The sequence below is a fragment of the Rhinatrema bivittatum genome, chromosome 3 (assembly GCF_901001135.1).
Source record: "Rhinatrema bivittatum chromosome 3, aRhiBiv1.1, whole genome shotgun sequence".
NCBI classification, from domain to species: domain Eukaryota; kingdom Metazoa; phylum Chordata; class Amphibia; order Gymnophiona; family Rhinatrematidae; genus Rhinatrema; species Rhinatrema bivittatum.
The window spans coordinates 87,004,396-87,019,560 of NC_042617.1; the positions used below are offsets into that span (position 1 = coordinate 87,004,396).

At 43.1% G+C, this 15,165-nt stretch overlaps 1 protein-coding gene across 4 annotated transcripts in view; it reads left to right on the forward strand.

The window, feature by feature from the left end:
• ERLEC1 (endoplasmic reticulum lectin 1) overlaps positions 1 to 15,165 on the forward strand; it is a 177,236-nt gene that overhangs the window by 136,565 nt on the left and 25,506 nt on the right. For all 4 annotated transcript variants that reach the window (XR_003855372.1, XM_029593428.1, XM_029593427.1 and 1 more), the window contains exon 12: positions 2,256 to 2,333. Coding sequence is in view for 3 of the 4 variants with exons in the window: in XM_029593427.1 (XP_029449287.1) it covers positions 2,256 to 2,333 (78 nt within the window). In the remaining variant the exon portion in view is untranslated. The remainder of the gene's footprint in view (positions 1 to 2,255; positions 2,334 to 15,165) is intronic.

The window sequence follows — 15,165 nt, forward strand, 5'->3', positions numbered from 1 at the left end:
TTACTCAGACAAAAGGGTATTGGATCAGTGGTGTGCTGGGGGGTGGGGCTGATATTTAGCCAGTTAGCTCTAACCTGCTAAATTTGACCGGCCAAATCTAGCAAATGCAATAATGGACTTAAATCTTTCTGGCCACTGCTCAGATCCTCTAAGTCAGATAGCAGTAAAAAGTTAAAAGAAAATACCCCATGTCAAGGATCTCCATTCCCTTTTCGGCACCCCAGCAATTTTTTAAAAGCCTGCCTGAGCTGCAATTCCCCTGCCTTCTCTCTCCCAGCACTCCATAAGTCTCCTCTTTTGAGCAGACAGCCAGGAAGGCTAAAATGGCATATATTCGTTAAAATGTCACTTGCTGTTTTTCTCCCCTAACTTAAACACACCCCTGGGAATTCCTATTCAGTTCATCTAAAAGGATGCGCACTATGGAAGGTTGGGCAGAAAAAAAATCATCTTATTGTTTAGTCTGTCATGTTACATTGAAAAGATTTTAAGGTTGTTTTCTGCAGCAGAATAGCACTATGATAGCAATTGCTGTTCCATAGTTAACCTGCCTGTCTTTCTCACGTAGCAATCTGTTTATATTAAATTGTCCATTAACACACAAACAGGGCCGCATCCCTAGCGCCTCCTTTTGGCCCGGAGCGGTGGCTGTCAGCGGGTTTGAAAGCCGATGCTCAATTTTGCCGGCATCAATTCTCGAGCCCTCTGATAGCTACGGGCTCGGAAACCGGACGCCGGCAAAATTGAGCGTCCGGTTTTCGACCCGACAGCCGCCGGCCGACTTCAAATTTTTTTTCTTTTTTTCTTTTTACTTTTTTTACCCTTCGGGACCTCAGACTAAATATCGCCATGATATTAAGTCAGAGGGTGCACAGAAAAGCAGTTTTTACTGCTTTTCTGTGCACTTTCCCGGTGCCCGAAGAAATTAGCGCCTACCTTTGGGTAGGCGCTAATTTCTGAAAGTAAATTGTGCGGCTTGGCTGCACATTTTACTTACTGAATCGCGCGGGCATACCTAATAGGGCTGGCGGGTTGGACGCGCGTTTTCCGCCCCTTACTGAATAAGGGGTAAGGGAAAAACGCACGTCCAATGACAGGTTAACAGTGTGCTCCGTCGGAGCGCACTGTACTGTATCGGCCTGACTGGCCAATTTAATGTGAGCATTTATTTACTTATTTTTATACCAAGTTTATCAAAGGGCATAAAACCTTTAGTGAATCCATTGTTTTGTGCTAGATAATTCTGATATATTATCGCCTCCTGTAACATCAACTCAAATGGTGGCTCTGATCCCACCTCCATGCCCATAAATAAGGGCCGCTTTGTCAGACTCTGCCTTCCCCTTAAATTGCATAAGGGCCTCTGATGGCCTAAGGTAACATCCTTTCCCCTGAGTCAGAAATAAGGGCCTGCTGTGTACTAATTAACTCACCTCTCCTCCCCTGATGGGTGCAGGACACCCCCTTGCCCTGCTAATGTCAGAGTTGGCGGAGCAGCAGGGAGACCTCTCTCCTGTCTTAATCACCAGATGGACTCCTTCATATGGAATAGTCAGGGAGTTACCAGCTCAGGGAGAGGGTAAGTGGGGGAAGGAACATTTAAACCTCAATAAGCTCTTACTCTTGTATCAGGGTATCTGTAGCTGCCAGTGGCCCTTACTCATGACGTGGAGAGGGGGATGACTTCAGGCCTTGATAGTGATTCAGAAGGGTGGGTTGGAGGATTAGAGTACAGCAGTTTCAATTTGTTGATCAAAAGAAAGGAGGAGCGATGAGAGGAAAGGATTAGGGCATGGCAGGCCCCTACTTTTGGACTCTGAAAGGGGGCTTTAGTTTTTGTGTTGGGAGCTAGGGGATGGGAAATTGCTGGGTATATCAAGCTTTGCACAAGGCCATTGGAGGTTAATGCTACAATCTAACTACATCTTAGAAAATGCAGTTAAGTTGTAGCATTTCCAGCAGATTAACACAAATTACATTTGTTAACAAAATTTCATCTATGAATATTAGTGAGCCACTTCTCATGTATTTGCATGCTATACAGCTCATTTAAATATTCTGTCTGTTATGCCTGTTAATTCTGTATTAATGCAAGCATATTAAACACAGTACATTAGGAAGTAGACCCTTTAGTAACCTTATGTGAATTTTAGAATGTTTTTGGTTGGGAAAACAAAAGTATACATTAGTGACAGCTGTTATAACTGTTTTATAAGTTTGGTTCAGTCATCTAATATTTTGACATTATTTGACAGAATGGTATCGCATTTCTATGGCAACGGAGATATCTGTGACTTAAACGAAAAGCCAAGGCAGGTGATTGTGAAACTGAAGTAAGTCCTTCCTTTCTTTCACTGTTGTCGCTTTATGCCAAGGGACCTTTGTTTTCAGATTCCTTAGGAATGTATCAGTGTATTACAACAAGAACAAAAATGTTCTCGATCAACAAGCAGGTTTGAGTTAGACATGACATGTGGGGAGTCTCAAGCTAGAGGTGATATCAGACAGCGCCGAATGGACTCAACTTTCTCAGTAAAGTTTTGGCACTGAGCAAGCACGGGAGTTTCCACATGCACGCTACCTCTTGAGCCCCTCGGTCTGTCTGTTTTTCACAGAGCTACTGCACAGACATGACTCTTTCTGTGCCTGCCTATTTGGTTGTTTTCTGCCTCATATGTTTCTTACTGTCTCAGCAGCCACTCAAAAGCATTTTTTTTAGTGCTCCTCGCCATATCTTTAAAAAAACAAAACAAAACTGGATGTAAACAAGTTTAAGGATTGTCCTTGTCCAATGTATGTCTATTTCAGGTGGCCATGACATGGTATTTGGGCCCTACCATGTCTTCTCCAATTGCTATCACTGTGGCCACAAGCCTGCCAGGACTTGAAGGATCCATGCCTGGGAAATAGAGCAGCTCCTGAGGAAGTAAAAAACAAAAATTGGGTAAAAGGAGTTCTTCCCATTTCTTGTGCTCTCATTGGACCCATCCTAGCAGAAGCCCTTTGTTCTCGCCTTCCTCAGGTAAGGCTTCCTTGGATAAGGTGCTGAGATCTGGAACCCTGGGGCTTTGGGGTCGAACAGAGCCCAAAAGCACTCTTTGGTGCATTTGCTGGGCCCAGACTCTGAAGTGCCGAAAGAAGAAAAGATTGGCACATCCCCTATCTGCACTGGTAAAGGTGCCATCATTGGCACTGAGACCCTCTGTTCCATAATCAGCACCAGAGACCTCATCTCCATTCATGTAGAAGGCGACTAAGTCCTCCATACTGTCATCTGCACTGTAGACCTCTGCATTATCTTTGGCACATAAACACTGTACTTTTTTAGAACCTTTGATACAAAGTTCACCTCCTCAGGTGTCCTCTTCTGTCATTTCTCGGAAGACACTGCTGGCACAGTCTCAGCTTTTTTTCCCAGATAAACCTAAGTTATCCAGGGAGCCTTTGGGATCCTTGGTGCAGATGGTACAAGAACTTCCAATTAAGTTTTGTTTTTTTGGTTTTTTTCTCCTTTGACAGTACAACTATGGAATCTAGTTGAGATGATGCCTTGCACTGCCATAGATGAACCATTTTGGGTGCCTGAGGAAGATGGCTTTTTGTCCACTCTGGAGAGCTCAAAAGTCTGTAGACCAGAATACAGTTCTGGTAAAGTCCTCCTTTGTCTCCCTGTCTTCTACCGATACAGCAGGGACTGCATCTTTTTCTCGCCAGGATGGGAGACTACCTTTCCCAACTGGTCACCACATCCACACTTTTGGCCACTTCTAAGGAATTGACTGGTGGTAGCAAATTCTCCCACTTTACATAAATCTTCCTCAGCCTCTGAAAAGGGCTCTCAGATCAGGGTGGAAGGAGGTCCTGTTCATACTTCTCAGCTTGTGCCATCATTTCCAGGTAGATGACTTTCTTCCTCTTTTTTTTTCCCCTTCATGCTCACCAGGGTCTTGGGGAAAGTGTCCTCCTGCAATCTAAATTCAAAGAAGGACTCAACAAGAATTCCTTCTAATTCTCTCCTTAATTTAATAGAGCATTCATCATCTCCAGAAAACTTATCTTCTTCCAGATTTTTTGATAAACTGGCAAAGAGATTGAGCATCAATGTCTGGAAGGAAAGGACCCAAAGAAAGAGGTCCATGACTCCCTCTGTCTTCTGGAGCCTCCAATGAAACAGGCTATAATTCACAAACTTTGAGATTTGCAGATGCACATGTAGGAAAACTCAGACTAAACAAATCACTGGCGTGAGATTCATTTAAAGATGAGCTCCCTACACACTATTCTCCCATTCATCCTTCCTGGAGACTGGATGTACACTCTGGATCTGAAGGATGCATATGCACCCATCCTAATCTGTCCATCACATTGGAAATTTCTCCAGTTTGTGGTAGAAAGCTAGCATTGTCAGTACAAAGTGCTCCCCTTTGGCCTCACAATGACTCTGAGAGCATTTACAAAATGCCTGACTCTGGTAGTGGCCCATACCAAAGGGGGATCTGTCTTTCCATATCTGGACAACTGACTAGTGACCACTCCCTGAGAAGGTGACCATTCAACTCCTCCAGTTGCTGGAATCTGGTCCCTACCCAAAAGGTCCAGTTTATTGGAGCATGGATAGATGTGGTAGGGGAATGGGCATCTACACAATTTGGTATAAGCTCTTCTGCAATGGGACCAAGCTTCAGCCAAGAGTGGCAGGATCACCTTGAGACATATGGCAGTACATGTGATTCCTCTGACATGCCTTCATATGAGTGGAGTACAATGGAGTCTCTACCTTCAATGGGATCAACTGCAACAACTATGTTCTTATTCCATTTCCTGACACTGGGAATGAGAACATCTTGTCAGTAGTGGCTGGCTTCAACAGGTTTCCAGATAGGTTTTCCTTCTATAGGACCTTCCATTCTAGATTTCAGTAATTGGACATTTTCTATCAAGGGAAAGAGAGGTCCCATACCAATCCCTTCCAGACATAGGGAGCCTAGTCTCTGGTAGAGCATATGTTCCAAATCAGCTTCTTGGAGCTCAGGGTGATTCGATATGCTTTAAAGGTGTTATCACCTTCTAGAGGGAAAAAGGATACTAATTTAAATGGACAATCAAGTAGCAATGTTCTATGTGAACAAATAAAGAGGGTCTGGTACCCAGTACCCATGTCAAAAGTCACTCAAGATATTGGAGTGGGATAACTATCACAGGACTCATCTTTAGGTGTCATATCTTCAGAAAAATAACAATTCTATATCGAACCATCTCATCAGGATTCTCCAGCTGCACAAGTGGTCATTGGATCAACAGGTGGTGGACTCATTTTTCAAGCTATGGGGCTTTTTGTCAAGCATTCTCTTTGACAGAAAAGTCAATGTCTGTTTCATGTTTCCAGTCAAATATAGGTCTGCTTCCAATTCCTTTAGCCCAATGGAATGTGGGTCTCCTGTATGTATTTCCTATGGTAATTTAGTCAATAGTTGCAAGTTGTATAACAAATTGTATAACATACAGTTCCCTCCTCTAGCTCCTACCCCCTGCAGTTTACTGCTGCGCTCTGCTGACATCCCTGCACCAGATCCCCTCTCCCTGGCCCAAACATAACCTACACCATCCCCCGCATTCATTTCCCTTCCCACAAACTCTCCTTCCCCCTCTTTACCAACCCCCCAACACAGCGCAAATCCCTCCTCCCCATACTCATCTCCCCCCTGATACTACTAGGACTCACTACTCTCTCCATAGTCCTCTTCAATGCGCAATCCCCAACCAAAAAACCCCCCATCCTTAACGATCTACTTCTAGATTGCAAGCCTGAAATTTGCGCTGTCACAGAAACGTGGCTCAAGGATACTGACTTGGTCCTCCTAAATCAGCTCCTCATTCACTCCTACGACATTTTCTCCATCCCTAGCGGTCAAAAAGCACCTCAATCTGAGACCACTGAAATCAACACCCCACCCAGATTTGAAATTGGCCTGTTCAAATCCCTAGAACTTCAAATCTGCCTCATCTACACCCCCTCTGTCCTACTAGAACACAACCCATCCCCTTTAATAGAATTCATCTCTGACAACCTCAACATTGATATCCCGGCCATCATCCTAGGAGATTTCAATCTCCATGTTGACTCCACCCCCTTTTCCTCTTCCTGTGAAACCTTCCTTAACTCACTCCATGCCATCGGCTTCAGACAGCTCATCACTTCCCCCACACATAAAGTTGGGCACACACTTGACCTCATCTTCATTAACTCCTGCATTCACCCCCCTAACACACCCTCATGCACTCCGGTACCCTGGTCAGATCATTCTCTCATCAATGCTCTTCTCTCTATAAAGTCATCAACCACTTACAACCCCTCTCATAGCAATACCATTGTCTTTAGAAAACCCTGCTCCTCTGAGGACCTGATCTCCTCCCTCTCCAACTCTTATCAACCTAGACTGTACCACTCCAGAAACTGCACTTGCCTCATGGAATAACCTCACCTATGACATTGCAAATGAACTATGTCCTCTCATTAGCCGTAAGCTACACCAAGCACAAAAAAAAATAAAACAATGGTACACCCCCGAATTAAAAAGAATGAAAAATGACCTCAGACGGAAAGAAAGAAACTGGTGCAAAGACCCCACCCCGTAACAAGCCTCCATATACAAATCCGCCCTTCACTCTTACAGACTCACCACACTCAAGAACAAACACGACTACTATGCAATTAAAATACATAAATACAAGTACAACCCTAAAGCTCTATTCTTATGTTGCAGATCTCACAAAGTCAGGCCCCCCCCCCATCTCTGACAGTGAAGCCAGTAGTAAAAGTGAAGAACTCACCCACGTCTTCCATGACAAAATAGCAAATATCCTACGTTTCCCCAACAACTCAACTCCCATGCTCCCACTCTCAAACATTGCTAACGCTAACCTAGACTCCCTTGATCTCACTTCATCCAAGGAAATTGAATCTATTCTTAAAAAGATCAAACCAGTATCCCACCCCACTGATACCGTCCCCACCAAAGCACTCTTAACGATTCCAAATACCATCGCCAAACCCCTAGCAGATATCATTAATTGCGCCCTTTCCCTTGGCATAGTCCCTGACACACTCAAGCACGCAGTTGTCAAACCCCTCCTCAAAAAACCCTCACTTGACCCCAATGACCCATCCAACTACCATCCCATATCCAACCTTCCGTTCATTGCTAAAATCATGGAAAAGGTGGTCAACTCCCAACTCATGAATTACCTTGACAATAACCATATTCTTCACCCTTCCCAATTTGGTTTTCGTAAGCATTTCAACACAGAAACACTCTTACTCTCCCTCACTGACTCCCTCCTCAAAGGCCTAGATCAAGGTCACTGTTACATTCTAGCCCTCCTCGACATCTCCTCAGCATTCAATACAATAAGTCACAACATCCTCCTCTCTCGCCTATCTGACATTGGCATTTCAGGCTCAACCCACCTCTGGTTTAAATTCTACCTGGCCAATAGACAATACTCTATCAAAATAGGAAATTCTGAATCCATACATATCTGCCTCACCCAAGATGTCCCCCAAGGCTCCTCACTTTCTTCCACCCTATTCAACATATACCTTCTACCCCTCTGCCAGCTCCTATCTGACCTCGGCCTCAAATTTTTCATCTACGCTGACGATGTTCAAATCATCATACCAATTCAGGAATCCATCTCCAAATCGCTAAAAGTTTGGGAGAACTGTCTCTCCTCCATAAACAGCCTACTCACAAATCTCCAACTTGCCCTTAACACTACTAAGACAGAACTGCTCCTTATATCCAACCACCAAAGCCCTAAACCTTCCCTCTCAAGTGACCCTGCATACAGTTCGATCTCTGCACAGCCCTTCGTACGGGATCTTGGTGTCCTGATTGACCAGCAATTAAACTTAAAAAAAAAATATCAACACTGTCCTGAAGGAAGGTTTCTACAAGCTCCATGTTCTGAAAAAACTCAAACCCTTATTCCATACACACGATTTCCGTACTGTCATACAGGCGACCCTCAGTTCAAAAATGGACTACTGCAACTTGTTACTTATAGGCATCCCTTATGCTACCATCAGACCACTTCAAATGTTGCAGAATGCGGTGGCCAGAACCCTCACAAACACCCACAAATCTGACCACATAACCCCCCTCCTCAAAGATCTCCACTGGCTCCCTATACCCTCACGTATCCTCTACAAAACTCTTACCATCATACAACCACAACTCTAACTGGCTTGATGAGCCACTCCGTTTCATCCCCGCCAACCGCCCCACCAGAGCATCTCTTAAAGGTACACTACACACCCCATCCCTCAAGAATGCACACCTCACTTCCACGAGGGAGCGAGCTCTCTTCGTCTCAGGTCCCACCTGTTGGAACTCTCTACTCACCGTACTCCGCCTTGAATACTGCACTTTCAAATTCAAGAAAAAGTTAAAGACCTGGCTCTTCAAACAGGCATACCCAACGTAGGTCCCGCCTACCCCTGCTCTAAAATCATTGTTACGTTATTAAGTTATTTACCCCTTTTAGTTATTTCTCCTTTCTTATTCATGTGTTAACTTCTATCTCTTTCATTGGTTATCGCAATCCCCCCCTTCCCTGTTCATTGTATTTTCTCTTATTTTGATGTAAACCGATATGATGTAACCATGAATATCGGGATAAAAAAAGCTGTTAAATAAATAAATAAATGTTTTTCCTCCCATTCTGCTGATTTTGAGAACATCCAGAAGATCATTAAGGATCAAGCAGAGATGATTCTTATTGCGCTGGCATGGCTGAGCCAGGTCTGATTTCCTTACCTCTGTGCAGCCTTCAATCCAGATGGGGACTTCACATCACTCGTTACACAGGAAGACAGACATTGGTTCCATCCCAATTTACTGTCATAGAACTTAACAGAATGGAAGTTGAACACTCTCTGATTGTTGAACTTCATCTACCCAAACAAGTAGGTGATGTCTTGATTTCTGCTAGGAAACCACCTACTAGAAAGTCGTATAAGCTGAAGTGGAAATTTTTTTTTCTCATGTGTCAATTGGCTTGTGACCCTAAGGATGTATCCATTATATGTTTCTCTGTCCGCGTCAGGACTCGGTACGTCTTCTGTTAGGATGCATTTGAGTACCATTAAGGCCTACCCGCCTCATGTGGTGAGTCTTCTGATTTCCATATACCTGCTAATATCTAGATTCATTAAAGGTCTGTGGCACAAAAAGCCACCATTAACACCTCTAGTACCATGGGATTTAAATGTGGTCTTAGCTCAAGTTAAGAGGCCTCTTTTTGAGCCCTTGGAATCAGTATCCTTGAAACATCTCATCTGGAAAACGTTTTTTGTGGCAAGCGAATTGCAGGTCTTAGTTTTGTACTGTCCATACTTGTAGTTCTTCCATAATAGAGTGGTATTGCAAACACACCCTAAAGTAGTTTCAGTATTTTCACATGAATTGATTCATTGTTCTACCCACATTTTTTCCAAGGCCATATACTGACATATAAAGGAGAAAAAGTTCTACATTCCTTGGATTGCAAAAGGGCTTTGGCCTATTATCTCAAACAAACTCAGCCTCATAGTCACCTCAATTGTTTGTATCCTTTGACCCAAACAGATTAGGAACCCCAGTGTTGCATGCTGGCAGGACTTAAGCTGAAAGACAAAGTGAGGGCACATCAAATTTAAGCCAGGGCTACCTCAGTGGCTTTTCATAAATCTGCTTCTCTTGAGTGCATTTGCAAAGCTGCCACTTGGTTGTCTGTCCAGGCAGTAGTAAGGTGAAAATGTTATCTCCAAAACTGATAGCAGATTCGGCCAAGCAGTTTTGTGTAACCTGTTTGCCTAGTAGTCAACTCCCCACAGGTGGATCTGGGCTGTGGTTTTGAGTTTGTGACATCCTGCAGCTTGGGATTCCCCACATGTCAAGGCTAATTCAGACCTGCTTGTTGATGGAGAAAACAAGATTGCTTACAGTAAATGGGATTCTCCATAGACAGGATGAATTAGCCCTGTTTATACCTTCCTTCCCTGGAGAACCAACTACAAGTCAATTACTTCAGCTTGCAGCAGACTGAGGGGCTCTCAAGGTAGCATGCTTGCAAGAACTCCCACATATGCTCAGTGTTAAAACTTTACTGGGCTGGATAGATGAGACAGTTTGTTTGATGTCACCTGTGACTTGAGACTCCCCATGTGTCTTAGCTAATTCATCCTGTTGTCTATGGAGAACCCTGTTTACAGTAAGCAAATTTGCTATATTTAACCAGAAAAGTGAGTCATTTTTTCCTAGCGATTTCTCCTGTTTTTTTATTCTTATTGTAATAAACACTGAAACTTGGAAAAAATAAAAACTGAAAAGGTGCCCCTAGTTTGCCATGCTGAACAAAAGCTAGAAAGGGCTGACTGCTGCCAAGTTGTCTTGCGCGAGACTTCACACTTTCAGCTGTTATGCATAAAATATTTGGAAGAAAGTACCACTAACCCTGCACCTGGAGCCATGCTACCTTGCGTTCAGGAAAAAAGATAAGGCAGAATAGCCAACCAATGTCTAGTGAGTTACATATGGTTCTCTGATCCTGAAAATCCAGCTCTTCAAACGCTAAATCACCAAAATATAGTCCACTGTACTGTAATTGGAATGTATCTATTTCAAACAAACACCTGCTACCAATACCACTTTTATTTTAAATGAAACAAGGACATTTCTCTGTGTATGTGAGGACTTTCATAACACCCCATGGTTGCTGAACTATGCATTCAGTATTTTCATCAATAGCGGGTCATTTATAATCATTGGCCCTTGAATGTGTGAATTCTTCCTTCTTAAGTGAATTTTTTAAAGGATTATTTTACTTTTTTTTCAAAACAGATTTCATTTGTGAGTAAGCAAGAAAAATATATACTTCCCCATTCAGACAATGACTGATAAGCCCAACATATCATCACGTTTCGTATGCAACTGCTTCAGGGGCTTTATTGCTTTATGGGGAACACGGAGCGATCACTGATAATCCATTTTCTCACTATTTCTTATTGTTGCAACTGCAGACATTTCCTATTAAAGAACACACACACATGCTTTGTTAAATATATAAAATGAAAGAGGGAAATACTAAAACAGTAACCAGCTTCTACTCAAAGTGTGCCACAACTTCAAACACTGCATCAACAACTTCAGTGACGGTGGAGTGATCAAGTTGTGTGGCTAAAGAGAAGAAGGATACGTCACTGAGTACATGGGTCAGTGGGAAGAGAACGAAGTGTCAACAGCCTATACAGCTGGAGGGTGGGTGGGTCATTGGTCACACAGGCCAATGGGAGGAGAAGGTGTGTCAGCAGCCTATGCAGCAGAACGGAAGCCAATAGTAGTGCATGAGCCCCCTCTCCTAACCAATATACTGTCAATGCTTCTGAGATCAGTGATCATGAAACACAGGCAATTTCCCTTTATGCCACCAGCCTCCTGCCTCTCCTCCCCAATATAATAGATTGCTGCTGCTTTCAGGCTCCTTAAAGGGGCAGTATCCCAGAGACTGGCCACCAATGTGAGTATTAAAAAAAAACCAAAACAAAAAACTTAACCACTCCAGTAAGTTGATGAAGACAAGTGGCAGATTCAAGTCAGCTGGAGGAAATGACTGGCTGGAGGTAATTTCTCTGGCTTGCTAGGATTGGGACTGGCTTGTTCACTTGGAAGGTGAATGGAGGGTAGTTGATTGGAGGGAGGACTAACTGGTCACCTGATGGGGTGGGGAAGAGGATGTAGGGGGTTGAGACAAGACTAGTAGGGGTTTTAAGAGAGCAAGAGACTGAGGTCTAGTGTGGGGGATTGAAGAGGCTGGTGGGGGTTAGGCTGGGAGAATTAATAGACTGGTGGTAGGAAAGTGCATGGGAGAAAGCGTTGAAAGAGACTGGTGGGAGGATAAAGAGAGATTTGTAGAGGGATAAGGTTGGGGAAATAGTGAGAGATTCATACCAGTGGGGATGAGGAGGAGGAGGTTTAGAATTGGCCTTTATTCTCACTCATCCATTACTCAAAGGTCAGGCAACTCTCTACTACTGTGAATTTGTTTGGTGGCTCTTGATGTGTGAAAGGTTGGCCATCCCTGAGTTTAAGGCATGGCTTTTCAGTCAGGCCTTCCCTAAGACCCACATCTTTAGCCCAACTTCCTGAACTCCCGATGAGGGAATATTATACACAACAGTGACACACCTGGGTCTTGAAACTATTCACAAATGGGTTTTCCTATGCTGGGTCCCAGTACTGCATCATTTGCAAATTCTGATTTTATTGTAATGCCTCTTTTCATTTAAATGCATTATAATCTGCCTTGAGACCAAATTTGGGTAAAGGTGGAATATCAAATGTTCATAAATAACTAGTTCTCACTTGTGGACTTGCCAGTTTATAGCAATATCAGGCCGATACAGTACAGTGTGCTCCAATGGAGCGCACTGCTAGCCTGCTCTTGGATGCACGTTTTCCCTTACCCTTTATTCAGTAAGGGGAGGAAAACACGCGTCCAACCCGCGGCACCTAATAGCGCCCTCAACATGCAAATGCATGTTGATGGCCCTATTAGGTAGGCGCTAAACTGCTTTTCTGTGCACCCTCCGACTTAATATCATGGCAATATTAAGTCAGAGGTCCCAAAGGGTAAAAAAAAAAGAGTTTAAAAAAAAAAAATTTGAATTCGGCCCGTGGCTGTCGGGCCGAAAACCGGATGCTCAATTTTGCCGGCGTCCGGTTTCCAAGCACGTGGCTGTCAGCAGACTCGAGAACCAATGCCGGCAAAATTGAGCGTCGGCTGTCAAACCCGCTGACAGCCGCCGCTCCTGTCAAAAGGAGGCGCTAGGGATGCGCTAGTGTCCCTAGTGCCTCCTTTTGCCCGTTTTTACTGCCGGGCCTAATTTAAATACAGAATCGCGTGCACCGGCAAATGGCCGGTGCACGCGCTGGGAGAGCGGGCGTTTGCCCGCTCTCCCGCGGACTTTACTGTATCGGCCTGTTTGTATGTATGTTTTGGGTGTGATTTACTAAGGTTTTTCTCCTGTTCTGTGTCTGGGGTGAGGGGAAAGCTTAGTAAACCAGGCCTTTTGTTGTATGAATCTTGAAACTGAAAATGGGCTAACTACATGTTTGGTTATGTAAAGTTGTTTTGATTAGTAAAAGAGATCACTGCCTACTAAGGCTGCAGTTTCTCAAGAATCAATGCAGCTGTTAGAAAAGTCTGCTACTGAATGAACATAGAAGCGAAGAAGGAAGGCAGAGAGAGGAAAGATTTCAGACTATTTATTTGCCTGTTCCTAAGTGTTGTTGCTCCTCTTTGGGTCTTGTTCTTAAGTCTTCTCTTCTACCCCCCCTCCCCTGCCCCAATCTAATATATTATTATTATTTGTAATAAAGTGTGCGTGTGTTAGAACCAGGGCCGGATTTACACATTTCTATGCCCTAGTCCAAAGCACAATTCTGCGCCCCCTCCCTCTCAAAAGTTGATTTATAATTTTCAATTTAATATGTAATAGTTTATTTTTGAAACATGTAAACACTTAATACAATCTTTATAATCTTTGAACCATATATTTTTAATTCAAAACTACACTACTGCACTGCTTATGAAATTGCATAACATTAACACATACAAAAAACTTTCCATCGAATTTCTTCAAGTCGCCTTAAATATCCACTAGAATTTCTTCCTTCGTGCTTTTGTCCATGAAAAGGCTTCAGTTGTTTTATTGAAGTCGACAGATCTTGTTAAATCTGCTTCAATGCTAAGAAATGCAAGGGCATTCAGCTTATTTTGCTGCATCGTAGATCTTAAATGATCCTTGATTCTTTTCAGAGAAGAAAAAGACCTTTCAGACGAGGAATTCATTACTGGCGTGCAGACAAACATTCTTAATAAAATGTCAACATTTGGATAAACTGTTTGAGGTCCTTTTTCACAAGCCACTTGCAAAGTGCTAAGGGGTTTTTAGTTCCAATGTTGCAATCAGTTATGTTTGATTTCAGATGGACATGTTCATCGCATAGAGCGGGTTCCAGATCATCTTTGAAAATCAAAAGCAGTTTTCTTCCCTCTTCTTCAAGTTCAGGAGAAGTCAGCGATCAGAATGTTGTAATAGTACCAAGTCTTTCGCCAAACTCTTTGTAAGCAACTGACCTTTTCTCAAGTTCTGCTTTAAGGTTGTCAACTATCATTAGAAATGTATTGATTCGGAAGTTGTCATGCTCGCTTAAATGAACTTCACCATCACGTGTCTCATCAGATTGAAATTTCCTGAGAATCGAACACTTTTCATCACGTTCATATGCTTTCTTTTCAGAAATGTTGAGAGCTTTTTCCTCCTATAAATCAAACTGTTCTCGCAGTTCTATCAAGAACTTTACTAGTGATTGGAGAACTTCGGCAACTTCCAGAACATCAATTTCCACGTTTTGTACATACTTGTTCACTTGGTGTAATCTGAGCAGCACCGTTCCACAAAACTGTACCATGAACACTGTTTCAAGTCTTCGCAGCTTGATGAGCACACCTCTAGCTTCTGCTCGAGTTCCTGATTTTTGGGTTTCGTCACTTTCGAGGTATTTCAGAGCATCTATGATGGCAAACAAATCTTCTTTCAGTGCCCTACAAGCATCATATCTTGCCAACCATCGTGTAGTGGAGAGGCTTTTTGCAGTGAGGGTGCTATTTTTCTTCAATGCTTCCCACCTCGCTGGAGATGTAGAAAAGTAATTATAAAGCTCTTGAAGCAAATTGAAAAATGATGTGGCTTCAGTACAATGATCAAAAGCATGCGTACCCACTAAATTTAGCGAGTGTCCTGCACAGGGTATGAAGGATGCAAGAGGACAAACTGAGTATTCTAGCCTGAAGACCTGAATAAACACCTGCCAAATTAGCTGCATTGTTGTATGATTGTCTATGACATTCAAAATATCAAGGTGGAGATCTTTTAGAGCTTTAGTTACAGCTTCAAACACTTCATGGGCTTTGTGACCAACCTTAGGTAAAAACTTGATGAATCTTTCAACAAGTTCCCCATTTTCCTTAACATAACACAAGATAAATAACAGCTGATCCACATGCGAGATAACTGCTGCAAGAATTCTGACTGGTAAAACTAAGAGACCATATCACCGG